General features: G+C 46.3%; 1 protein-coding gene across 1 annotated transcript in view; it reads left to right on the forward strand.

Moving 5' to 3' along the window:
- The window catches only part of LANCL2 (LanC lantibiotic synthetase component C-like 2 (bacterial)), a gene marked incomplete at its 5' end in the record, with an annotated part of 17,323 nt that extends 267 nt beyond the window's left edge, over positions 1–17,056 (forward strand). The window contains 7 exons of the mRNA XM_008935846.1: positions 2,630–2,837; positions 4,794–4,941; positions 5,539–5,685; positions 8,720–8,902; positions 10,930–11,106; positions 14,766–14,838; positions 16,632–17,056. Coding sequence (XP_008934094.1) covers positions 2,630–2,837; positions 4,794–4,941; positions 5,539–5,685; positions 8,720–8,902; positions 10,930–11,106; positions 14,766–14,838; positions 16,632–16,747 — 1,052 coding nt within the window. The remainder of the gene's footprint in view (positions 1–2,629; positions 2,838–4,793; positions 4,942–5,538; positions 5,686–8,719; positions 8,903–10,929; positions 11,107–14,765; positions 14,839–16,631) is intronic.
- Positions 17,057–26,130: the final 9,074 nt, after the last annotated feature.

Genomic DNA, 26,130 nt, shown 5'->3' on the forward strand with positions numbered 1-26,130 from the left:
GTTTCTAATAACTCTGGACCCTTGGTCACTGCTGCCTGGAATGATTTCCATTGGCTTCAGCAAAGAAAATTACAGAGAGATAATTGGCTTTTGTATATGGAGATCTTTGTCTTGCAAAAGGAGTGTGTTTTCTAAGGCTCCTCTTCCTTTTGGCTTACCTCTTCTTTAAGGCTTTCTTAAAATGAGTTATTTACACCTTTTTCTGTTCAACTATTTGTATTTGCCTAATGGTAACAACATCTTCTAATCATAGTGGTGGAGTGGGAGGTGTTCTGTGCCCAGGAGCTTGGAGCCTTAAAACCTGGAGTATGGATGGTCTGGCTGTGTGTGCTCTGGCTGTACAAACCCAGTCAAATGAACCCGAGAGGAGGGGGAGAATGGAGGTGGGGTTGCCAGATTGTGAAGCTCATGAAGATAACCAGGCTTGTGCAAGTGCTGGTTATTGCTGGGCACCATCATTCATTTATCACTGCATCACTGATGCTGTCCAGATGTGAAGGAGCCCTTTTGATCCTTTAGGCAGAGCCTGCAGTTGTCAGGCCTGATGTGGCCACTGATCTGAAAGCTGCCAGAACGCTTTTCCATCTAGGCCTCTTCAGTGCCACTTTGCTATTACAGTGGCATATTCTATTCCTGCTCTGTCTAGCTCAGGCTTCAGGCATACTTATGCTTTCAGCACAGCATGTTTGAAATGTGCCCCAAGGAGATCTGTTCTTCCTCTTATCTTTGTGTCGTGAGGGGAAGCAGCTTGGAAAAATTCTCCAGGCTTTCCCTGTGCTCGGGCTTGGTTCTGGCAATGAAAGGGTAACATTTCTGTGCTTTCTTCTCCATGTTTCAGTACAGATGGTGATGTGGGTGGATGGGTGGGGAAGTTTTAGACAACTCAGGCTTTAAATGTGTTTCAAGGTCTGAAAGTGAGTGGCTGCTAAGTGAGTGCAGATCATCTCCAGTCAGTGGTGGGCTTTCTCCAGCTGACTCTACAAGACAGCTCCTTGGGAGCTGTGTTCTGACACTGTGACTGACAACTGAAGTTAGACTGATGAACCAGAGCATGCTGAACATGAGTCAGAAGCTAAAAGTAACACAGCCATCATTAGCTGAAACGAGAAGATAGATGAACAAGTAACCCTAGTGAGAATGGGTTTTTTCCATCATGTAGAAGGATTCCCAACTGCGTCTATTCCAAGTTGTTAACTTCTTTCAAGGCTTCTGTAGAAATGACTTTGAATAAAAATATTTAAATGAACTAGCTTTTAAAATGTTCAGTGCAAAAACTTTCTCCCCAGAGCTGCTCCATGTAGCATTTTGTTGACATGCAAATGAGAAGGTAAAAGCCATGCTGAAGACAACTCTGCTTGCTGTGTAGCAGCTCCTGAGCATTGGCTTGTACTTTGTGAAACATCTTTAACATCTTGGAGCAGGGACTGTTGGCAATGTAGCAGTCACAGGACTCATCTTAGCATCTATCTTTATACAGGTACTCTTTGTATGTGCAAGACATCTTGAGGGAGGCATTTGAATGGTGTTGCACAAGGAAGGATTGGATGAACTGAGCCTCATGGCTACTTTTCTGATCATCCTTTGAACAAGCCCAAGTATCTACATGTTTGTTGCAACACAGTAAAAGGTTACAGAAATCTCTGTAAATATCCCAAAAGCTCCTATGCCACTGAACTGGGCTAATGACACTCTGCAGGTCTACTGTTAGACTCCTTTAGAAAGACCTTTAGAAAAGCCAGCCTGAAGAACATCTGAGGATGTACCTGCACTCTTGTGCTGTTCTTGTGCTCTTCAGGTGGTGGAGCTCCATGGAGCTGAGTGGGCCTTGTGTGCACTCAGCTTTACCTGTGGCTCAGGAGAGTGCTCTCCCTGTTTAGAGACGAGTTTGAGATGCAGGTAAATGTTTTGCTTCTGCAGGTGTGTGCTTGTTGGCCAACAAATAACCACGTAGATGGATTTATTTGACTTTCTGCAGTCTACATTGTTGCAATTTTTAAGTTTTGGGTTGGTTTTAACGGAAACTCATGTAATAAGTTTGATGGAGTGAGGCTTGATGTTACCATGCCACATTCTTTGAAGACTTAAATGTTTACTTTCTGGCTTTTACAAACCAGCTTAACTTGTAGAATCCTATACTCATAGAATCATAATATGGTTGTGAAATACCTTTAAAGGTTCTAAAGAGCTTGGCAGGTTGAATCCAAAAACTCATTAAAAGATCCTTTTACAAATCAAATGGAAAATAAGTCACTTTTTGCATATAATTGGTGAGTGTTGTTCAGTTCATATTTTTGGTCATATACATTCTTGTTAGCCAAAATTTTTGAGTCTTCAGGGATTTCTTCTTCAAGCACTGATGCCTTTGTCATAGATTTTCTTTGTTCTCCGCAAATTGTGAGTCTGCTGTTCACTTCAGTCTGATAAATGTCACAATCCAAACTGAAACGTAACGGAAGTCGGTGGCCTGAGGCCTCCCTGTTGCATCAGCTAGCACTGTTCCGACACATTTTAATTACTCAAATACCTGTTTGCGTTTGAGTTACTGGTTCAGGGGCACTGAAGAGGGGAATATGATCTACTTAGAAGGAAAAGTAAATGAAACTGTCTCCTTTTCACGTGGTTGTTGCAGGTATTGCCCTGTTATATCTGCAGCTGTACCGCGTCACGAAGAACCAGAGCCACCTGCAGCGCTCTCTGGATTACGTGAAGCGGATCCTGCGCAATCTGAACGGCAGGAGAGTGACCTTCCTCTGTGGGGATGCTGGGCCACTGGCAGTGGGGGCAGTGGTTTATCACAAGCTGAAAAATGACAGTGAATCTAAAGAATGTGTTGCCAAGTAAGTGGCTGACAGTGGAAAAAGCTGTGCCCTTCATTGGTAGAGAGCATTGGTTGGGGAACATTAGAAAATGGAGTTTTGAAGGACAGGGTTAAAAAATGGAGATGATTTCTCCCCTGATGCATTGTCAGTAGAAGAATTCAAAATGGGCTTTATCTCGTATGAAAGCTGGCTTACACTTGATTTGTGTTTAGCAGGTTATCTTGAGTCCTCTATCTCTGTAAGGACAGGATGTCCTGGGATTATCTGTAGTGTGTGCACGTCTTGATTTTGTCACATTGAAGTGACATTTAACAAAAGCCTCTTGCTTGTCATCGCCAATATGGAGTGCTCGTGCAGTATGTGTTGCTTCCTGTGAAGAGTGGGTCTTAATTGTAGATGCATTATGAAATATGGACACTGCAGGGATCTGGAAACATCCAGACAGAAACGTGGTACATCAGAGTGACATGTAACAAAGATTTAATAAAACAAAGAGGAGATACTTGCTGAACCATCAAAGGCAAGGGCTTTAATTAGGTCAGAGCATATAAAGGGTAGCCTGAAAAAATTCCAGCCCCCCCCCTTTTCAAAGTAATGTAAGTGTAACAAATGTCTTGAGAAATCCCATTTAGATGTAGAACTTCCTTGGAGAACTGACTGTCCCTTTGGTGGCAGGGAGCTGATTGCTGTCCTGGGAAGGGCTGGGAGCACTGGAGCCCTGTGGGGTTTGCATTCAGCACCACCTGCTAGCAGTCCAGCAGCATACCTTCATCTGCAGAGTTTGTGGACTAGCTTTATAGCCTCATCTTTAGTCTGGTTTATGCTAGGAGATATAATTGGTCTCTTTCTAATGTAGAACCCTAGTGTGATGAACCTCTGCTGTTGCTCCTGAAAGAATATTTCAGTTTTGAAATGTGTGGTAGACTTGTTTGTTTTTTTCCTTTTAGAACTGGCAGTAAACTTGGGCATGTCATTTTGGATGCAGCTAGGGAAGCAGAGTTGCTGTAAGGCATGAAGCATGAGTATAGCAAAATGAGATTAACAATAAATATTTTAGTCTCACCTCTCCTTGGAAAGTCATTTCTAGGAGGAGGACTGAAAAGGAGATTGGTTTGATTATTTGTTTCTGTTCTTCTCTTTTTGTTTACAAATATATTCATGACACAGCTGAGCAGTATGTTGCAGATGTCAAAATGTAATCTATGACTGCACTTTCAACTTTCTACCTTGTAGCTGCCCAGTTGTATGATTTGAATAATAAAACTCAACAGTGGGCAGATTAAAAGAAAATAATTTCATTCTAAATCCAAAGCACAGTTCTGAGAAAGGAATGATAATATAAAACTCGTTTGTGAGTGGTTTTTCCCTGGTATTAAGCAGTGACAGCATAAACAAGCCATTGGGGTCAGTTTTTGCTCAGCTTGATGTTAATGCTAACATTTCCGCCGAGTAAGAGCAGCTGGGGGATTCTGGGAATTGAATTTGGTCTTAATCCAGATTTTCTTACCCCTTTCCACAATTTAAAATGTGATCATCTCCACAGTGTCATCTCAGTGGCAATTTAATCACAAAATGTAGGAAGAGGCAGGGAAGGAGTGGGCAGGAAAACAGATCTGTGCTCCACCTCAGTGCTGATGCAGACTGGCAGAGTAATAGCAGGGAGTCTCCTGGGAGCAAATGAGAGTTGCAGTGGCCAGCCCAGGGTTTTTATTTCCATTGTTAAAGGCAAGAAAAACACTTTTGCATAATAGCAGCACTCTTTTCAAAACTGAGCTGCTAAACATGTGAGACAATGTGCTGTGTTGGAAGAGGGAGTGCTGAATGGTGGGGTTTGGGTTTGCTTTTTCCTCTTCCTAGAGGCTTCAGGTTTCCTTATTTGCTGGAATAGGCTCCTCCAACCCTTGTCCTGCACCCAGACATCTCTTTCTGTCTAATGAAGATGCTCTCCTTCCCCACCTTCCTTGTCTGATTCAGGTTGTTGCAGCTCCAGAGGACAGTCATAAGCACAGATGCTGAACTTCCAGATGAGCTGCTGTATGGCAGAGCAGGTTACCTGTATGCCTTGCTGTACCTGAACACTGAAATCGGTCCAGACACTGTCCCACAGTCTGTTGTCAAAGAGGTAAGATACTTTTATTTCTCTGGTGCCACAGCATCTGTGAGGTTGAACTGGAATTGTTCCTTCACATAATTCAAGGGATTAAGAGAGGGATGCTGGAGAGGAGAGGTACCTAGAACTGTGAACTCGGTCTTATCTGTCCCTTCAGTTTCTTCCCCATTTCCCTGCTGGGACTGAGACAGCCAGTGCAGGTGGGTACATGGCAGCCATGGAAGTGGATCTAATATGTAGTTTTGGAGCATTTGAGGATGAAAAATCATTATGGAAAACATTAAGACAGTAGTGTGGAAGTGTTTAGGTGAAAAGAAAGTGAATTCAGTGTCAGGAAGATGCACAACTGTTCTGCAAATATCAGAATCAGAGAAGGCAGGCCTGGAAAAAAAATGGTTAAAAATATTTATATCTTAAATTTCTACTCTTAGAAATGTGATTCCATCATTTATGAAAAAATCCATTTCTGCCTCCACGCTCAAGCCCAAATGAATTGAGTGTTGTCCTGCCCCTGATTGCTGTGGCTCATTCCCTGCTGTGGCACTGGCCCCGGCACCATGCCGCGCAGCAGGCAGGCGGGTGTCGTGAGCGAGCGCGTTCCCCGGGCAGGTGGTGGATGCCATCCTGGAGTCGGGCAGGAACTTCTCCAAGGAGGAGCGCAAGACAGACCGGTGTCCCCTCCTGTACCAGTGGCACAGGAAGCAGTACGTTGGAGCAGCCCATGGAGTGGCTGGGATCTATTACATGCTCATGCAGGTAAGAACATCTCCTGGGGGGGGGGAGGATGGAGCACCAGTGATTCCTGTTCTGCATCAGAGGATCTTGCCTTCAGCTTCCATGCACGCGCAGCGTTGTTCTGGGTCGGGGTCTCACAGTTTGGAGCTAGACTCTGCTGCACAGAACTGTGCAGAGCTGCTCACTTGGGCCCTGGTGGGAGAAGAACACTGACTCCTGACTGAATTAACCCTGGAGTTCAGAGCACTGGAGTTCCAGGAGCTGAAATTCCCTGTCCTCAGCAAAGACAGTGAGGTGCCTTCCCTCATCCTCCTACTTCTGGTGTCTTCAGTTAAACCACCTAAATATTCACTCACCATTCATCACTCTTCAATTTTTTGCTATTTTTAAATGAGTGCACTGCTGGTGCCCTCTGCTCTCCATGCTCTTCCTTTCTTCTCTGGTGACTTTTTTTTCCCCACTGTCTTGAATCTTTTGGAAGATTATCCTTAATCATATGTTAGTCTTCACTGTGCTTTATTTTTCAGATGTTATTCATTATCCCCCTTATCTCTCCCCAAAAAATCTGATATTCCTTCGTGCATTTATGACCCCTGCTCTCCTCTTTCTGTTGTCCTGAATGAATTTCCTCTCTTTGGTGTTATCTCCTCTTTCTTACATCTAAATCCACACCCCCCATCCTGTGATTCTTCAGTAGGATTATGAAGTTTTCAAAACAGATGCATATATCCTATTTCTGTTGCAAAATCTGGAAAAAGAACCCTTAAGATTTGTAACAGAAGGTGGCCATAGAGCTAAATTTATATTGTACCTGTGTCTGGTTCTTAAAGGTGCTGCCAGTCTGTGCCTCTTTGTAAATGTTAATTTTCTCACCAGCTCATGCTGAGCACCTTTCCTTCAGGCAACTGGACGGATTGTAAATCCTTGCAGCTTTGTACAATTCTCTGCAGAATTGTTTGAGCTGGTGTTTGGTGTTGCCACAGCTCAGCCATTCCTTGTTTGCAAAAGAAGCTGTGACTTCTCCCCATCTGTTTCAGATGAGCTCACACCACTTCCACCAGCAGCTCAGGCTAAAGCCACTGGCTTTGCTCCTGAAGTGGCTACTGCTCTGCTGCCTGGGGGTATGTCTTGACCTCACTACAGCCATTTGCTGCAGTGAACATCTCATTGGGGCCTCAGGCTACTCTGATTTATTGTGCCCTTCACTTCCTGCTTTCTTCACCAAGGTAGTCCAACCTCTTCCAGATCCCTCTTCTTTCTGGCTTCCATTTTTTCCCTTCCCTGGCTCTGCTAGATCTTCTAAGAAACATCCATTCCTTTAAAGGAGCCTCTTTAAAGGCTCCATCATTTACTATTCAAGGCTGATAGCAGAAATAATTGCACAGTGCTTTCTGGTTTAAGCAGAAACTACTCTGTCTACATGTTAAAACTGTAACTATCTTTTCCTTTACATATAATTGCTGCTTTTAGGAATTACCACAAAGCCATTGTTTATGCAGCATTAGATTACTGTCTTTTCACTGTACGTTAAATAGTGTGAGTCATGCACAGTTGAGTCATCCACTGCAGAAGAAGGTGGCATATCAGAGTCCATCCTTTCCCCATCCTGCCCACGTCAAATGAGGAGAATTTTTCTGAGTTTTCAGCAAAGAATTCAGAAGATGGTTTGTTGAGTGGTCGTTTGGTTAAAAGAAAAAAAGAAGGCATCCAACACAGGACCTGAGATGTACAGGAATGATCAGTGGCCCTCACAACACCTTTATGAGGAAACATGTATTGCTGGGTTTATTTACAGAAGAGTAGTGGAAGAATAAATGCTTAGCAGTGTTAAATAACTCATCCAGGAGGTAGAGGGGAGCTCTGAAGTGCTAGCTAGGGAATCTCTTATACTAGAGCCTTTCACTAACCCTGAGGCAGAAATGCCTGTTTGCGTATCACTGGTCTTGGCCAGAGAGTCAGGACACATACCTGTAAGTTACTTTGCTCTTGAAAGTCTTCCTTCATTTGGCTGTGAGACTGTCAGATGTAGCAGTGTGCTCACCTATTGAATGCAAATGTGATGAAGCTGATGGGAAACAGTGAAATTGTGTGACATCCAGTCAGCAACAAAGACAAGTTATTTAAAAATTAATTAAGCTAAGTTATTAGGCTTCTGTAGGCTCCAATTTCTGCAGTTGTTCCACAGCTTGCAGGAATTCCAGGAACCATGTAGGCTGTGTAAAAAAATGAGAACTTGGTTAAGAAAATACTGTAAAATGAGGTGGTAGAGGAGGGAATGCCAACAAAGAAAAACTGCAGACCTAACAGATACTTGGCTGCTAAACCTTTATTTACAAGGAACATGCAGGTCAATGGATATATTCTCCTTTTGGCAAGTATGTAAACTAAAGAGAAGAAATGAGAGAAAATTCAGAAGAGCAATCTAAGCGTGAATTTGTAGTACTAAGATGTTCAGCTACCTGGAGAAGTAGCTTGTGCTTCTGAAATTGGAAATGCAGATTTATAGCCCAAAGCTTCAGGGAGTTTTTTTGATGGTGGAAAACTGTAACCTTCATAAACCTTTCCCAGGTATGCCACTGCATACACTCTTCTTCATTTATGGGGAAATGGGACAGGTTTGTCTGTGTTAGTTAATTTTAAAACAAAATGTGTAGCCCATTGTGTTTTAAGTGTAGATTATGAGCAAGGTAGCTATAAACACACCTTTCTCCTGTAAGTATTTTCTCTGTTTTAAGGTGTAAAGAGAGCCCTGGGAGTCCTGAAATCCGTATTCTGTTCTCAGTTCTTCCATAGCTTTTCTGTGTCACCTCCAGTAAGACAGGTGACAACTTGGTGCCCCAGTTTCTTTGTCTTTGCAGTAGCTGTAAATACACTCTTCACAAGGATATGGTAGGCAGACATTAATTAGAACTGTGTGAAGACATTAAAAATATTTGGATCAAGGGCATATATGTAGGATACTTGACAACAGATCATAGAACCAAGCATCAGTGCACAATTCCTTACGACTTCAGTTTATGGTTTTGATGGTGTTTTTTTTTAATGTTTTCTTCAGCCAGTTGCCCACGTGGACCCGGAGACCCTGGCAGAGCTGGTGAAGCCAAGCATCGACTACGTGCGTCACAAAAAGTTCAGGTCTGGGAACTACCCGTCCTCACTGAGCAATGAGACTGACAGACTGGTTCACTGGTGCCATGGTGCCCCTGGAGTCATCCACATGCTCATGCAAGCTTATAAGGTGGGTTGTTCTGTGCTCCTGTGCACCTCTGTTCTTACAGAGAGAGCTGTATGCAGGCCTGCTAGATGGGAAGGCTTGCATTTTACATCTTCTAGGTCTGCACGTCGAAACCAGAACCCTAGGCTAGACACCTAAAAATCTCAAAATGCTTACATAGGTCTGTTTGGAAAGAAGAAATAAGAGGGTACAATTGCTTCTCAGGGTGCTAGTAGATACTGGGCTTTAGGCTTTCTTGGAAAAGGGCCACGTATTTAAGCAGTTTGATATTGCAGTCCTGGGTGTGAGAATTCTTTGGATCTTCATCCCGAGAGTTTTAAGAATTATGTTTGTTTTCAAAAGGGTGGGCTCATGTGTCTTGCCAAAGAGCGTGTTCCATAAATTGCTCCTTTACTAAGATCGAGCTCTTGAGAACTTAACATCAGAGCAAATATCCCAGACCCTTCTAGGGCATAAATAGAACTGCAGAGCTACCACAAGCCTTCTGTTGGCTCTTCTCCGTACTTAACTCGGTTTGCTGTCTCTCTTGGATGATGCACTTTTGGTTTGCATGACATTTGAAAGTATCCCATTTAATACATTTATGCAAATAGTTTCTCGCTTTTGACAGATTTCCTGGTTGGGCTCTGGGTGGGCTGGTGAAAAGCAGGCTTGGTTTATGGTGCTACCTGAAATGTGAGCTGTAAACCTCTTACAGCATTGCTGAATGTAGCAGCAGTCACAGTTGCTTTTTCTTTGGGCCATGGTAGGAGGTTGACTTAATACTGCAGGTGTCTTTTTATTCCCACCACAGCTGCTTTGTCAATGTGATGCTTTCCCCAGCACAAAGTGTTTTGCAGGAGGTAAGAGGGGTGGGATGAAGTTCTGTTTAGCAGTTTCCTTTCTGGCCACTCTCTGTTTAAGGTGATGGGACATACGATGCTTTTCTTTCACTCTTTATATTCTGCTTTTTGAAGAAGCACTAGGAAAAGACAGAGTATGTTTTGCCGGCTGTGTTTTCATACCAAGCACAAAGACTTGTGATAACAGACAGCAGAGTGTGTCCTGGAAACCAAATGCTGTTGCCAGGCCTTAATTCAAAATGTTACAGTTAAGTAGGTGACAAATCCTGTTCAGACAGGGACTTTCTTTATCAAGCTTGTGGGTTTAAGAATCTTGCATGTTAATTGCTTCTGTTACCTTATTAAATAGCCTGCTGTCTCTAAAGGACTAAGTCTGCTGTAGTGCATCAGTCACTATGTTTTTATTTTCTTTTTTTTCTTGTTGAGTGACTTAAGCAATGAGGAGCAAAAAGTAGACTTACAAAGGTGGAAGTCTGGTGTTCAGCTAAATTACTTGGTGTACTTTTCTGCTCTATTGATGGGCTCTCTGTGTCCAAAATGCACTTCATTTGCAATAAACTTTGCAAAACTGGTCCTTTGCCCAAACTGGCTAGTGTTGAGTATGGCCAGTAGAAATACTAATCAAGGTAATGGAGTGTTCCTGCTTGTATTTGTGACAGAGAAAATTGCCCTGTGCTATGCAAAGAGTTATTCTTGTGCCGTTTTGATCTGGAATTGAAGTCAGATGGTGAGTAAACAGGAAGAACTGCTCAGGAGCTCCTAAAGAGGACCAGATTTGATGGCCAGTATTCTGTGTTACATTTCTTGGAGACAAGAATTCTATTTCTGTATTTTGAGTTAAATTATGTTGTGGTGTGGGAATGGAAGGAAGAAGCAAAAAAAGGACCTTGTTCCCTTCAAATAGATAACAGGTGGAACCACGCGCCTTGAATTTGAGCGTTTCCTTTGGGGTCTTGATTTCAGAAACAAAAATTTGAGAAGTACTTTCTTTTTCCATACAGGGAAAGGAGAAGCAAAATAGTAAGAAAAGAAAGACTAGTCTATGATGAATGGATTATCAAAATTCAATACAAACTGTGTATGGAAAAAACCCTGCACCAAGAGTGAAGCATCTCTCAGGTCCAACTTCCTTTTGTTTTCATTAGTACTTCAATTTATATGTGTTTATTCTCTGATTTTATTCCACAGACTTTTAAAGAGGATAAATACTTGAAAGATGCTATGGACTGCAGTGATGTCATCTGGCAGAGAGGCTTACTGAGAAAAGGATATGGGATCTGCCATGGTACTGCTGGCAATGGCTACTCCTTCTTGTCTCTCTACAACCTAACTCAGGACAAAAAGTACCTCTACAGAGCCTGCAAGGTGAGCTCTGCAGCACCCCAACAAAACCCCTGTCCCCTTGCACCTCGTAATGCCTGTGCAGGAGTGAGCTGTGATCAGAGCAGGCTCCTTCATGCTGGAGCTGGAGCTGGCTGGGTGGGACAGCAGGGTCCCACCACTTGCTCCCCTTCACCCCCACCATGTTGGGTGGCTTCAGCTGCATACGTGGGACACACAACAGCTTAATATGCAGAGTGAAACACAGAAAAGTGCTGTAAGGGGGGAGGAACTAAACACACATTCAGAAGAAGATAGAGTCTGAAAACCAGCCTGCCTGAACAATAACAGGCTAATGTTATGTGGCACTAATTATTCCATTGAGACATCCCCTGTCATCCTCAGCTCCTCAAGCAATGCTGTTTGTAGTCTTCTGTAATTATTTGTTTTCAGACTAGTGTCTGTTTGGGTTTTTTACAGCTCTGAATTGCAGTTATTAAATTGCTCACTTAGTGAGTTTTTTTTTTTGTTAATACAAATTGCAGAGAAAGACACATGGAGAATTTTTCCACTGGAATTGTCCAGGTTCTTGCTGCCAGCTCTGAGTGTGCTCAGTTAGCAAAGGAAAAGGCTTTCTCTGCCTCTTTTTCCTCATCTTTAAGGTCCCTTCCAATCCAAACCATTCTATGTTTCTATCTCATGAGTCTTTGCTTCAGTTTTGGTTTATTTTGTTGGTTTTTTTTTTTCAATTTATTCACTCATACCAGTTTTCACATTACACAGCTATTTAGCTGAGGCCTTTTAAGAAGTATTGCAATGGGAAATTTGCTCCTTAGGTGCTTTTAGATGAGCACTGGCCATATGTGAAGCTATTGCAGTCATCTCCACTGTCAGCCTGTCCTCTCTCAGCAGAGCTGTAAAAAGTTGATGGTCTCACACTTCCCCAAAGCATCACGTTGTGAGGACACCTGTAGTCACACCTGCATCCGAGAGCACTGCTAGTTGTCCCAAAGCTGGCTTCTTTATCCAGTGTGCAAAGAGCCACTTGACACAGAGAATCAAGATACTTGTTTTATTCCACTTCTGCACAGAACAGGGTGCTAGGTGGTAAATGCACAAAGCTAGCAGACCCGATTGAAGTCCTGGTAGATCATCCTCCATGCTACTGTGTGGCTCCCTGCAGCATTGGCAACTCTGTTGGTGCTGCATGTCAGGCCCAAGAGAGCCCTGATATTCTTCCCTACTAAGCTAGAGAAAAGCAAACATGCCTATTTCAAAGCCAAAAAAGGAAAAGGCTCAGTTTGTGCTTCTCACTTGGCTTTGCAGCTTTTCTGCAGCATGATCAGACAGGCTCCCAGGAGCTGAGGCCCTCCTAGCTGGCCTGCCTCTGAGAGGAGAGGGGCTGTGGTGACAGGGAGCACCTGAGCCCACTGCTGCTCAGCGTTGTGGTTGAACCATGGCTGATGGCAAGTGTACCCAGTCTGTGTGACAAATAACCACAGAACTGTTTTGTTTGGAAAAGACCCACCACTAAACCATGTCACTCAGCACCTCATCTACATGTCTTTTAAATACTTCAGGGACCGTGACTCCAACACCTCCCTGAGCAGCGTGGTCCAGGGCTTGACAGCCCTTTCAGTGAAGCATTTTTTCCTAATGTCCAGTCTGAACTCCCCCTGGTGCAACTTGAGGCTGTTTCCTTTTGTCCTTGGGAGAAAAGAACAACCCTCACCTCACTACAACCTCCTTTCAGGGAGCTGTTGAGAACAGGGTCTCCCCTGAATCCCCTTTACTGCAGGCTAAACACCCCAGGTCCCTCAGCTGCTCCTCAGAAAACTTTTCTTTAGACCCTTCACCAGCTTCGTTGCCCATCACACGCTCCAGCACCTTGATGTGTGTCTTATAGTGAGGGACCCAAAACCAAACCCAGTATTTGAGGTGTGGTCTCACCAGTGCTGAGTACAGGGCGACAATCCCCTCCCTGCTCCTGCTGGCCAACCTGTTTCTGGTACAGGCCAGGATGCTGTTGGCCTTCTTGGCCACACTGCTGCCTCACATTTCAGCCAGCTGTTGACAACACCTCTTCCACAGGGCAGCTTTCCAGCCACTCCTCCCCGAGCCTGTAGCATTGCCTGGGGTTGTTGTGACCCAGCTGCAGGACCCAGCAGTTGGCCCTGACAAACCTCATACCACTGTTCCAACCTGTCCAGGTCCCTCTGAAGAACCCCCTTACCCTCAAACTTATCTACAGTCCCACACAACTTGATATATCCACGCAATGGCAGATGCCTTCCTGCTAGAAGATACTTATTTTTTTTTCCCCACTTGATACAACAAAGGTGTTAGTGTGGCTTCCTGGATCTGGGAGTTGTGCTGAAGCTATAAACGTGCAAATGGTGGTTGTGCCACAGTAGCCTGGGGTGCATTTTCTAAATTTCTGTTCCAGTTTCCAGGCTGGCAGTAATAATAAAGACTAGTAGTATGCAGTAACATGTGGATATTCAAGAACTGAGTCTGGTTTAGAAACATGAACCATAGAATTGTTGTGGTTGGATGAGACCTGTAAGATCATCAAGTCTTGTTCAGTCCTCATATAATACAAGATTACATGGAGAATTAAACTTCAGTTTGAGACTTTGTACTTGTGAGGGGCCCAAAAATATGTCATCAGTTCTCAATAACAGTGGGTACCACAATGTTTGTGGGGATTTCGCTGGGTTTCCTCAAGACATTCACACACCCCTACCAGGAGAAGAAGAATCCACCCCATAGTGAACATTTCAACAGAACAGAGTGGGGAGAAGGGAGAAGACAGAACCCTCTATCCTCCTGTTGAATGGATTGATGGCTCTGGGGGCATGCTCACACCCCACATAGCTCCAACACCAGAGCTGGGGCACCTTCTAGTTAGTGGGATGATCTGTTTGCTGGCAGGTTGCCCAAATTTCAGGGGGAGAGACCTCTCAGTTCTCTGCTTTGTGGGAATCTTCACACGGCATTTCAAATAACACACAGAAGTGCCAGAGGAACTTGTGCCTCCCAGTGTCCTCTGGGGAGCCATGAAGGAGAAATAGATGGTTGCTATTAAATCGATCCACATGCAGTTCATAAGTCATGTGTGTCTAATGGAGCTACTGCAGCAGCATTGATCAAATACAAGAAAGCCACTGCTAACTCTTTTTAATGATATTCCATTTTCTGCAACAAAATATTGATGACTATAATTGTCTAATTGCATTTAGAACTATTTTTTATAAGACTTGGGGAAAGCACATAAATAAAGAAAACCAAAATGCAAATAACGACCACATGGAGAAACGAAGCACCAAGAAAGAAGAGAAACTGCTATTATACTATTAGAAAAAATTTGCCCTTGAAACTGGGTGTATCTGTTCTTGCAGCATTTTTCATCGACGTGTAGTGGGGTTGGTTTGCAGAAAATGGAATTAAGCAGAGCCCACCCAATTATATTGCTCTGAAACTGAAACTCCTGCTGTGGAAACACGTATCCTACAAGCCCCCTGCAGCCCTGCCGTGGCTGAAATGGGACAGATCATCTCGGGCTCAGTTCTGGGCTGTCTCTCTCCTTACACTATTTTACATTTAGTACCTATTAAAGATACGCAGATGCTCAAATTTAACATTGCTTTTAACAGTCTTAAAAATACTAATGACAATGTCTCTTTCTCTCATGTTTTCCCCAGTTTGCTGAATGGTGTTTGGAGTATGGCGCACATGGATGCCGCATTCCTGACCGACCTTATTCTCTCTTTGAAGGTAGAGTGATGGTGTTGCCAATGCTGCTGCTGTGTTTTGCAGGAAAGAAGGGCAGCCTTGCAGTTTTGGAACAAGCTTAGGAGCTGGAACATCTCTGGTGGATTCCTCTACTGTTAAAAATAGCCACACCCCCCACCACCACCATCTCCACCTAAAGCTGGGGCAGAGGAGAAAAAGGCAAAAGAAAATCTTTAAATCATTCACTATCATGACTTACACTTTAGGTTGCATTTCAGCAGTTGCCACTGTTAACTCTTCAATAAAATTCTGCTGTGCTGATGCCTCTTGGCTGAAAGGAAGAAGGAGCCTGGGCAGCAGTTTTGTCACGGGTGGTGTTGCAGAGGGGCTGGGCAGAAGAGCAGCTGTGGGTGAGGGCTCTCAAAGCAGTTGCTGCCTTCTCAGAACTATACCTTCTCTGCTGCAATACTAAGGAAAAGGTAGCTTTAATATGAACCTAAATCACTTGAACAGAAAAGAACTGCAGAGTTCTTAGGGGCTTTTCTCTAAGTTCAAAGCTCTTCCTAAATACTTTCCTAGAGCTTTGTATTTTTTTTTTCATTTGTAGTTTACTTTGTATTCCTTATCTCATCCTTACATTTTAGAAGCACAGCAGCAAGGGACCATAGATCGAGTAGGATTGAAAGGAGTTGCTACTTTACAAACAATGAGCCCAGTGTGCCACCTATCACAAAGACCTGAAATTACAGCAGACTGAATCAGATTATTTTACAAATAAAGCAGTCCAAGGTGTGGACACAAGAGACCAGTAGTTCTGTGTAGCCCTTCTGAGTACAGAGTTACTGGCTTAATGTTTAAGGGAGAAGAGTGTAAGTATTTGTATTCCTGAGAGCTCCCTTGCCTGCAGTTGTAGAGGGGAAAAGCAGGCTAACAATCTGCATGCTCTGAAAGTGATTTGGAAGGTGAAGTAGAGCCAACAATAGGATGATTTGTGCTGTAAAGCTGACATATGGCTTTATTTGCTGGTTTGTTTTTTTTTTTTTCAATGTCAGTAGGTTTTTTTAAAAAAACCTAGAAGTCTTAAGTCAGAGAAAAAAGAAGTCTTAAATTGTGGAGGTAGCCAAAATTATGGATGAAGTTGAAGTTTTTTTTTCAATGTCAGTGGGTTTTTTTAAAAAAAATCTAGAAGTCTTAAGTCTGAGAAAAAAGAAGTCTTAAATTGTGGGGGTAGCCAAAATTATGGATGAAGTTGAAAGCCTGCACGTACCTGCAGAACTGGACATTGGAAGTCCCACGTGCATCTTACAGGACTGTCCTGATCATTCCATTTCCATCAAATGCTGTGTTTTAGGAAGGTTCCTTTGTTTGTAGCTTGACTGTAAAACTGAGCTTGTATTTGTGGCTCTCCTGCTGCAGGTGCCTTTGTTGTCTGTCACCCTAAAAGTTTTATTAGATGGTGCTGAAGTTCATGCTTTGGGCTCTGGGTGGCCTCTTGATGAGCAGCAAAACAATGAATCCATATGTCATAAGTAAAGTCTTGCTTGTGTTTTGAGAGCTGCTCAATTTCTGAGGGACAGTCGAAGTTGGATTTACTTTTTCTTAATTGAAGTAACGTTGAGGTCATACAGCTGAAAAGATGGTAGCAGGGAGATCTTGTGACACTTGGTTTCCTGGGCTAAGTACAGATGAAGTTGTCTTTCTGTAGGACCTAAGTTCACCTGCTCAAAAAACGGATCCAGTGAGGAGGTGTTCCAAGAGGCACTGTTGCCTTTGCTGGCAGCTGTGCTGCCTGAATGTCAAGGATGCACAAAGATCTCTTTCTCGTTCTGTTTCAGGCATGGCTGGAGCAATTCACTTCCTCTCAGATATTTCAGTCCCAGAGACTTCCCAGTTTCCAGCGTTTGAACTTGGACCTCAAAGGAGGGAAAACAAAGTGGAACAGGACAGCTAAAAGGTCATTTTGAAAGGAAACTGATGCCAAAAGAGATGAGACTGTTTAGTGCCTCTGATACTGAACCAACTCGACCCTGAACCGATGATGGATGAACCCCTTTTCTCACCTGCCCCAAAGGACCACGTAGTCGTTAGAGCATGAACGGGAGAAGCCACACTGAAGTTCTGTTAAAATGACACCTTCAGATGTAGGACAAGAGAAATCAAGTTTTGAACTTTCTCTCTTCCAATGTATTTGTCTTCTTCAGGTCTTTGACATGCTCTGCATGTTTCTCAGTGTTGTGTGTTGGAGTCTTTTGTCGTTAGCAGGAGCTGGTCTGTGTGAGCCTCCGTCCCGCACCTCCGTGCATGACCCGCGGCAGCAGCGTGGCTTTCTGCAGCCTGCTTCCCAGGGAGCTCCCCCTCAGGCCAGTGCCCAGCTTCACAGCTCAGCTGGCAGCTTTACGAAGAGGTGAAAAACAGTTTTATGTTCCTGTTTTTTCTGCATTTTTCTCCATAGTCCCTAGAAGCCCAGGTGATGGGGATCAGCCTTTTTCTGGTGAAGAGGTGTGAGGCTGTCCCTTATTTCCAGAGACTCTTAGCCCGTTGGAAGACCCAACTTGCCTTTTGCTGCTGTTGTGGGAGGTTTTTCTGAAGGCCTGAAAGAGGCTCACTCTGATACCTGCACCTGGTTAATGTGTTAGGCACTTAGAGCAGGGGGCAGATGCTGGTCCCCATCCCCTGGTGTGAGCCTGAACTGCAGGTGGAGTCCCTGGCACTCACCTCCCCTGGCACCACCACCGGAGCAGGGGCAGTGTCACTGTGCTGCTCCTCTCCCCTGCGTGGATTTGCAGTAACCTGTCCTGCAGCGTGTGGCATACAAACGAGTGAGGGAGCAGCCCCTCATGCTGGCCACTCAGGATGACCTCTGCTTCTGAACCAAGGTGGTGATTTGTTGTGGGCCCTTCCCTCCCTCTCCCTGTCCTGTGTGGTAGGACAGGAGCAGTAAATTCCAGCTGCTTGTGGAAGCTGCAGAGGATGAACAAGCAATATGAGCCCACTGCTGGAGGCTGTGATTGACATTATTTCATCTTAAAATCCAGCCAGGAAAACCCCTTTGCCCTTGGTATTACTGTGCTGCTAGTGCTTTGCTTCCCCTTGTAGGGTGGTGGGGTTGTGAAACAGTAGACCTGCCTCTGGGTGCTGCCAGGGGTGGTCAGGCTCTCGGTTTGGGAGGAGGAGTGGGACAGACTCTGAGTACACTTAGAGCAGGCTTATGTTTTTCAGCTAGTAAGTACACTTGGTCCTAGATAAAGGGAAGTGTAGCACCTCTGTCTCGCTCAAGCTCTTGCCATCCTTCTCCCAGGTCTCCCCGTGCTCTGTCATTCCAGGTGCTTTTTTAACCGGTCTCTTCTGTTGGGTGCGAGTGTGGCAGATGGCAGAGTCTCACCTTTTGGGTGGCATCGGGATACGTGTGACCTGTGGCCATCTGCTGAGCACCAGAGTTCATGGTCAGGCCTGGAGAGGCATTGGTGCTCCTGCATAAACCTCTGAATGGTAGCAGGTGACTGCTGTGAACCTGAGTCTCTGTGGCCAGATCCACGGGGATGTTGATGATCTCCACAGTCATCCAGTCCTGCTGGGCAGCAGCAGCAGGGACAGTGCAGGGACAGCTTAATGTCACAGCAGTGTACCAGTAGAGGCCATCTCAGGTGAGATGTTCCTCTGTGGATGCTAAGGTATAACTCTGTGTTTCTTTCTTCAGCCTGTGCATCACCAATCCTGCCCACAGATAAGCCAGGGAGGAAACTTGCCCAGGGTGAGGTCTCACCAAAATTCTAACAGAGGAGGTAGATGGCAGTTCTGATTGTTTCAAATCACCCCCACCCGTTTTCCTTCCCCTCGGCTGTGACTGCAGAGCATGTGGGATGGGTTAATGGGGAAGGGGTTTGCTGGGAGTGCAGAACAGAAGCCACCAGCCTTCCCAGCAAGTCCCAAGCACATGTACTGACTGCTTCACTCGGGGGCCAACAAGCAAGTTTTTTTCACCCTGTGGTTGTACACATATAGACATTCTTGGCTGCTGAGCTGGGCATGGCACCTGTGAGAGGTCATTTCTTGGCTGGCTGCAACCCAAGGAGAATTAAAACTTCCTGGTTTAAAAAAAATACATAGGTACATACACACTTAGAACAGCCTGATACTGAGATCTCCAGGATGCTTGAGTGCACCCATCAAAATCCTGAGCAAGTTGGCTACCAGCTCATCCTGTACCATAGCCATCCTTCTGCAGTGGGGCCTGGCACCATCCTTCTCTGCCAAATCCAGTTGGAATGGAGCAGGACTGGAAACGGATCGAGTCGGGAAGCGTCTGACAGTGCGTCTGCCTCGTCCTCCTGGCCTGACTTTCCCCATGGCTCCCCCTCTCTGCTCCTCACCACGCCATGATACCCAGGTGGCCTGTTAAGAAAGGGTACTGAGTGAAGGTGGAAAAAAGCATTTCACCAAGGCATCATCTTCAGAAATCCCATCAAACTAAAAGTGTGGAAAATGTCTTAATATTCCCTGGTTCGCTTTGTCCGTGTGTAATAGTCCGTCTGTTGCAAAAAGCAGTAGTGTTAAAAATGGAGATGTTCTTTGGGCAGAAAAAGAGGAAAAAAAAATGCTGATGTTTTGTTCTTTGGCTTTATTAGTAAAGATCAAGCTGTGTGGTGGTAATTCCTTTGAGTCTGTCTTTTCCCTTTCCTGCTGCACCCCTTCCACGTGGTGATGGCTGTCCCACTGCTCTGGCTGCTGAAGCACCTCCTGCTCTCCCAGCCCTGCAGGATGAAACATGCCAGAGGATGGCCCAATTGCCTGGTTTGGGGTTTTGTCTTTTTTTAAAAGCTTTTGCTAGCACTGCAGACCCCTTCACTGCTGCTTCTCCTGGGTGATGCTGCGTGTGCCTTGCTGAGTGAGAGCGCTGCCCTCCTCTCTGCTCACAGAGGTCCTGCTGAACAGTTTGCAGCTCGAGCCTGGCTCACAGCTGCCTGCTTTTTAAGAACACACATATGAAATCTCTGTCCAGCTGAGTAACATTTGTTTCCCAGCTTTGAGAAAGCTTGTTTTTTCTCTCTAGCTAGGCTTTAACAGAAGGAAGCGTCAAGAATGCTGCAGCAAGGGGCCATGTTTCTGTTTCACAAAGCCCCCTGTGCCACTCATGGCCATCTTTGCCACTGAGAGCTACTGCTGCTTTCTGAATTAATAGCATTATTTCTGCTCTGTAGGTAGGGGCCTGGGGATAATCTGCACAAATTCAGCTGCAGCTAGTTAAGTGTGTTGGGGCTTTTCTAGCACAGCAGTTCATCATGTCAAAGTAGGGTAGGCTAGAGAGGTAAAAGCAAGCATGTGTGCATCGTGCTGCCTCAGCTCTGTCCCATCAGGGTGTTTGGAAGCAGAAGTCTTTTTCCCTGGGGAAATTGTTCACTTTTCCCACAGGTTTTGTGTCAACTCACCGGTGCAGGAACCCAGCCCCAGCACCACCTAGCAGTTGCTTTGTAGAACCTGCTTATGCCAGATCTTCTCCTGCATGGTGTCTCTGTATCAAGAGTACAAACCACTGTGAAATCCCTTGATCCCAGCTCCCAGGGAGAGGGCAGCAGAGGGGAGGGCTCCCACAGCCCCACGGGCTGCAAAGCCATCCTGGCCCGTTCCTCTCCCTCACTGCCTTAGCAGCGATGCATTAGCTAGAGCAGGAGAGGTGGTCTCTGATAGCTGACAAGGGGTTCTAGCTTTTTGAATGACCTGTGTGCCAAAAAGTGGCTTCTTGGCTATATACATATAAAACTACCCTGTGTGGTTTGTTTTAAGTAGGGAAGAAAGAGGAATATCTCCTTTGCTCCTCTGTGTACCACACAGTCTTGAAGAGCTTGTTGAGAAATTCCATTCCCAGCTGTTTGTTTTCATAGCAGTGTAAACTGTCACAGAGCTTGGGGGGGGGGGGAAAGTTCAAAAGGTTTGGGGGGGGGGGGGGAACCCCACCACAAAACACCAAACCCATCTACAAACCAAACCAAATAAAAAGCCTGTGGGTGCGTTACCTTTTCCCAGTGCCAGTGAAGCACAGGAGCAGCTCCGAGCAGCCCCAAACAGAAGTGGTGGGGTTGGGACACGCCCTGTCAGGCTGGGTCCTATCTGCAGCATGACTGATGAGCCAGCCTGCTCACTCTTGGGAGGCACTGATGGCACTGCAGGGTGCTGCAGGTGGGTTCTGCCCCTCTCCTGTGGCTCCCAGCCACACTGGGGAGAAGGTGGAGGGGGAAGCAGCAGCCGTGAGTAAGGCTGCAGTACTCGAGTGGCCTCAGCCCAGCAGCACTGCCCCGATGGGCTCCCTGGCCCACACCTTGGCAAAGATGTCTCCGGTGCCATGGGCCTGACTGAGCTTCAGGGCTGTGCACTTGCTGGAAGGCTGAGGAAGAAGCAGCAAAATTTCACGGTCCCCCAGACTGCAATGAATGTAAATCATCCACTAACATGGAGCCTTCTCTCAACAGCATGTAAGGCAGTAATGGCCTTGGAGGGGAGGCACCTTCTGGGAACAAAACCTACTTTCCTAGGAAAAAATCATCTCCTGGGCTCAGCAAATGCTCTGGCAGCAGCCAGCACTCGCCTTCAGTGCCAGCCTGAGGCAGCTAAAGCTGTGTCACCAGGGGCTGAAGCTCACGGCGACTGCTGAGAGCGGGTTTGCAGCTCTACTGAAGGACAGGAAAGCAACCCCCAGTCCTGCCTGTCTTCTGATGGGGGCAACCAGCTCCAGTGAGACATCACTCTCCTGCTGCAGGGCTGAAAGGAGATGTGTGGAGCAGACAGAGAACAGACACATTTCGGGGAAGCTGAAGGAAAGCAATGCCCAATGCCTCCTGGGACAGGCAGGACAAGGAGCTTCTACAAGGCCAGTTTCATAATTCTGGAGTCACTCTGCACCCCTACTTACTCCAGACAGCAGATGGTTGGAAGATGATGGTATTACAAGCATATTCTTCCTCTCCTCCCCACTCAAGGCACAGCAGCCCACCAGCAAACCCAGGCTGATAACCAACATTGAGTAACCCCCAGAGCTGCCCACAGACGCAGAGCATCACACACCATGAGGTGATCTTCAGCAGCAGCAACCTCTCTGGCTCTGCCACCTCACACCTTTACTGATGGCAGCTGGAGCATTTCTGTGCCTTTGTTGGTGCTGGGTCACATCCACCCGTCTGCCACTCACCAAGTGACCCACATCCCACCCCAAACAAAAATCTTCCCCCGAGCAGCCCCCAGCCCTCCAGCAGTCTCTGTGTCAGCAGCCCTGCCAGCCCTCCACTGCTTCCACGCAGGACAGGTCTGCAGAAGCCATGGCCAGCGGGTCAGGGGCTGGACTGATCTTCTCCCCAGACCCTTCCAGTTGAGCATTTACACACCTCCCAGTCTGTGAGGCAGCTGAGAGGCAGCTGGTGCCTGCCCACTCTCCTCACCCTCAGCTTGCCTCCTCGACTGTCTGTTCTGCCAACGAGGGGCATTTCTAGGGTGTAGATGACTCAGGATACATCTGTCCCAAGCATTTACCCTTGGTGCCCCTCAGGCAGCCCATCGATTTAACATAAGCCAAAGCAAATCTTAAGCTGTTCTGGTGCCTGCAGCCCAACTGGCCCAATTAATGACCTGAAAAGCACTTGAGAAGTAAAGTATTCCCTCCACCTGGAGAGCAGAGTCCACCTCCCGCAGCACCCTGGCCTGGGGGACACACAGCTGGTGGGATGGAGGTGAGGCAGCACCAGCTGAAGAGTTCATCAGGAGACAGGGTGGACAGCATGCTGGTCACACACAGCTCCATACAGGTAAGAAACCCCTGACAGCTGACTGGAAGAGAAGCAAATGGGGTTTTTCAGTCTCACCAGTGATGCTGGAGGAAGAACTAGCAGCTGGAACCTGCTCAGAAACGTGGCCAGGTCTGTGGCTCTGAAAGCACCCAAGATTAGAAAGGTTTGCTGCATGAGGATATGGCTACCTCCCTTTTGGAGCTACAGAGCCTCAGGTACACCCCCTTCAATAGCCCTTCAGGGACACATTTAGTGATGGCATACCTGGAGGCACAAGCTGCACACAAGGATCACGGGGTCCTTACAGGTCTGTAAAGACCTCTGCTCATTCCCTCCTTGCATGATCCCCAAGAAGGAAAGAGAGCAGAGCACAAGTCACCTTCCATAGCCTTTGCTATTCCTCAAAACCTCTGGCTGAAACCCAACTGGCCAGCCACAGAACAGGAAGGTTCCCTCCCAGCCCACGGGGCAGCCTGGGCTTGTTGCACGAGCCCTGGGTGCACAAAGGAGTGGCTGTACCAGAGCCATGGGCCAGAGGTACCAGGAGTCCTTCCTTGGTGGTGCCTTTTCCCTCAAAGCAGCATAGCTGGAGACAGGGACCCCCTTCTCAGTCCCATCTCTGCCAGGGTCGCAGCAGCAGAGACCTCAAAGATTGCCTTTTTTTTTTTTTTAAAAAAAAAAAGCAAAGTTTTTTAAAAGGTTTTAAGATTTTTAAAACCTTATTTTGCAGTCAAATGACCACCCTGCCTTGTCAGGGAGGCACCAAAATCTCTGCTGCGTTAGGGAAAGGACACAGTAGTGGCACCCAGAGAACATGACACAGGAATCCCAACGGATGGAGCATCAACACAGCACGGGGAAGCTCACCCTAGAGAAGCTGCAGCAGCTGGCAGCTCCTGGGGCATCACTACTGCCAGGCAAAATCCCATTGGAAGATGACTTCCTTGCCCTGTGGGACTGCACACCTGACCTGTCACCACTGCCTGTTGGTGAGAAGTAACCCTTGTCCCTTCCAGTGGTGCCCCTGTAGCCTGGGTTTCACATCTGGCTTGCTGAAGTGCTCTCCTACAAATCGCTGGGTGGCACTACCCCTGCCTCTCCTCCTCTGCACACAAGAGGTCACACTCTTTACTCGAATGCAAAGACCTTCAAACGTGCAGCTCAGCAAAGCACAATGAAGAGGGCCAGAGGTACAGCAACATCCAATCTCACTTTAATAAAACGCCTTTCAGAAGAAAGCCTACACAACTTTTATGAGCAGCAGAAGCCCCCGAGACTGGAGAAAGACCTACTTCTGCTCCATCCATTCCCCAACCCACCCGCCCAGCCTTGCAAAACACGCAGTGTACACTCCTGATCAACTTCTTATATGTTGATATCAACCTACTGAAAGTTACAGGGCTTCTGTCTTCTTTCTCCCCACTTTTTTTTAAAGAAAGAGGGGGAAAAGGGGAAAATAGAAGAAAATCTAAAAAGTGTTAGGGAGCGAGGCAATGCGATGCAAAGCTTGTAATCAGTTTGCAAGTAACTCATGTGGATGCCCGGACAGGTGCTGTGTTTTCAAGAGGAAGCCAAGGAAGTCTGCTAGCAGAGGAGTGCATGTGCTGTAAGAGGTAGTGTCACCCAGCAACACCAGCAAATAAACACACCAGGCTTCAGGAAAACGTCACCACAAGCTGAATTTCCATGTAGAGCGTAAGAATTCACTCTGAAAGGCTTCTACTCCATGTGCCCAGGAAAATGCCAGCGGTCACGGGCACATTTTGTAATATAAAAGGACTTAACAACAACTATCTACGAGCATCAAGTCTGTTGTCTTTTCTACTGACAGTAAAAGAAAGGTTGGATTTGCTTTTAAAAATTTGTGTATACACAGCCATCCCCAGGGACGTACACGGCTTCAAACTTCACGTGCACACTAATATAGACACTGTTTACACCTGTGGTGTGCAGATGGATGGAGCAATCATACATAAAATGTACTTTTTGTTATCTCAAGTGTCCACCAAGCCTACCCTGCACACGCTGAAGTACTTTGCTTTGTCCCTTATTGTGATGCACAGTAAGGGAAAGCCTTAGTTACAATTCCAACCAAGTCAGGTCTGCAGGAAGGAGCTCCTCAAAAGCTAGATCTGCTCCAGATGACTACTAACTCCACCAGCTCTCAGAAACAGTGACCCTTAGTGGATTTTCTATTAGAGACTCATGTTCATAATAAAAGGGATGCTCTTTCCTGCCAGCTCTGCAAATCCAGCTTGCTGCCAAGTTCTCACAAGGCCTGGGCACGCATTAACAGCACAACAAAGCTTTGTCTCCCTGTGCCACACGGGGCTCCAGATGACTCCAGACCACCCTGGTGACCTCTGTGCCCTGGCTGGCGTGGCACAGGAGCAGTTGGTGTGTTGGCAGTGAGCAAGCATTCACCTGGTACCAAAAGAACCACGTTGGACTCTAACCCTCAGCCATGCTCTTTCTGAAGGTCCTCCCACAGTAGAAGGCAATGGCATCTTCTATCTGTCACCTGTTAGTGAGGTGGCTTTGAAAAGCCACGAAGGGAGAAGGTCCCATTCATAGGATGCAGTCATGTCTCAGAGCAGCGTCACCTATTTCCTAGACATAGTTGAGTGTGAGAGCCCCCCCCAGGTAGAGCCTCTGTGTTTGAGGGTCATTCAGAGTCAGACATGAGCATGAGACAATGAATTTGGAACCCTGGGGCTGCTCACAGCAAGAGAGCCAAGAGTCACTGAAAGCCAAGAAGTGCATCAGGGCAAGGAACTGCTCTTAAGCACCAGCCTCTCAAAGTTACTTACTTGCCTGACCTAGAGAGGGGAGTATTCTTACAGCTCTGTCACCTGGAGATGACAGCTCTGCTTGGTGCTCTGTGGCAGCAGTGAGACCATAATGAAAGCCACTATTTCTCAGTGACAAAACCCCCATCAGTGTCACAGGGAGCAAAGCTGGAAGAGTTCTCCCATTCCCTCTTACTGTAATTATTTCCCAGTTTAGGGAAGAAAACTCACCCTCTGTATTTCAGCGTTTCTAACAGTGCTGTCAAGAGGCACAAGCAGCTCTGAGGTTATAACATCTCCCTCCCCCCCCAACACGTAGGTCAGCAGCTGTTTCATACAGTCTCACTGCTGGCAAAACCAGGGGAACCAGGATGCAGACCACTCAGAATCCACGTGCTGGCCAAGGAACAGCCGAGGCCCAGTCCTTCACGTTTTAGATCCATCATTTAAAGTAAGGACTCCCTCTTTCCTAAGACAGCTGGCAAAGCCCCCACCGTGACTCAGCCAATGCTGGTGCTCCAGTCACAGCAACTTCTATCACAGTGTCTTTCTGTTGTGCATCAGAAGCAAACTGTACATGAAAATAGTAAAAGAAAAACACGGTGGTCATCATTTCTGGTAAAAGCATTGCCCTGCCTCCTCTACCCTCTTTCCCTGTCCTTTCCCTAGGATGAGGGCATTTCTGCTTTGGGGTCTTAGGAGAGTGCACATCGCTCTGGGGTTGGATACAGAACTGCTGTCCAGAGCCTGGCACAATGCAATTAAACCCAGAC

Source organism: Merops nubicus, unplaced genomic scaffold (genome assembly GCF_000691845.1).
Source record: "Merops nubicus isolate BGI_N331 unplaced genomic scaffold, ASM69184v1 scaffold1090, whole genome shotgun sequence".
NCBI classification, from domain to species: domain Eukaryota; kingdom Metazoa; phylum Chordata; class Aves; order Coraciiformes; family Meropidae; genus Merops; species Merops nubicus.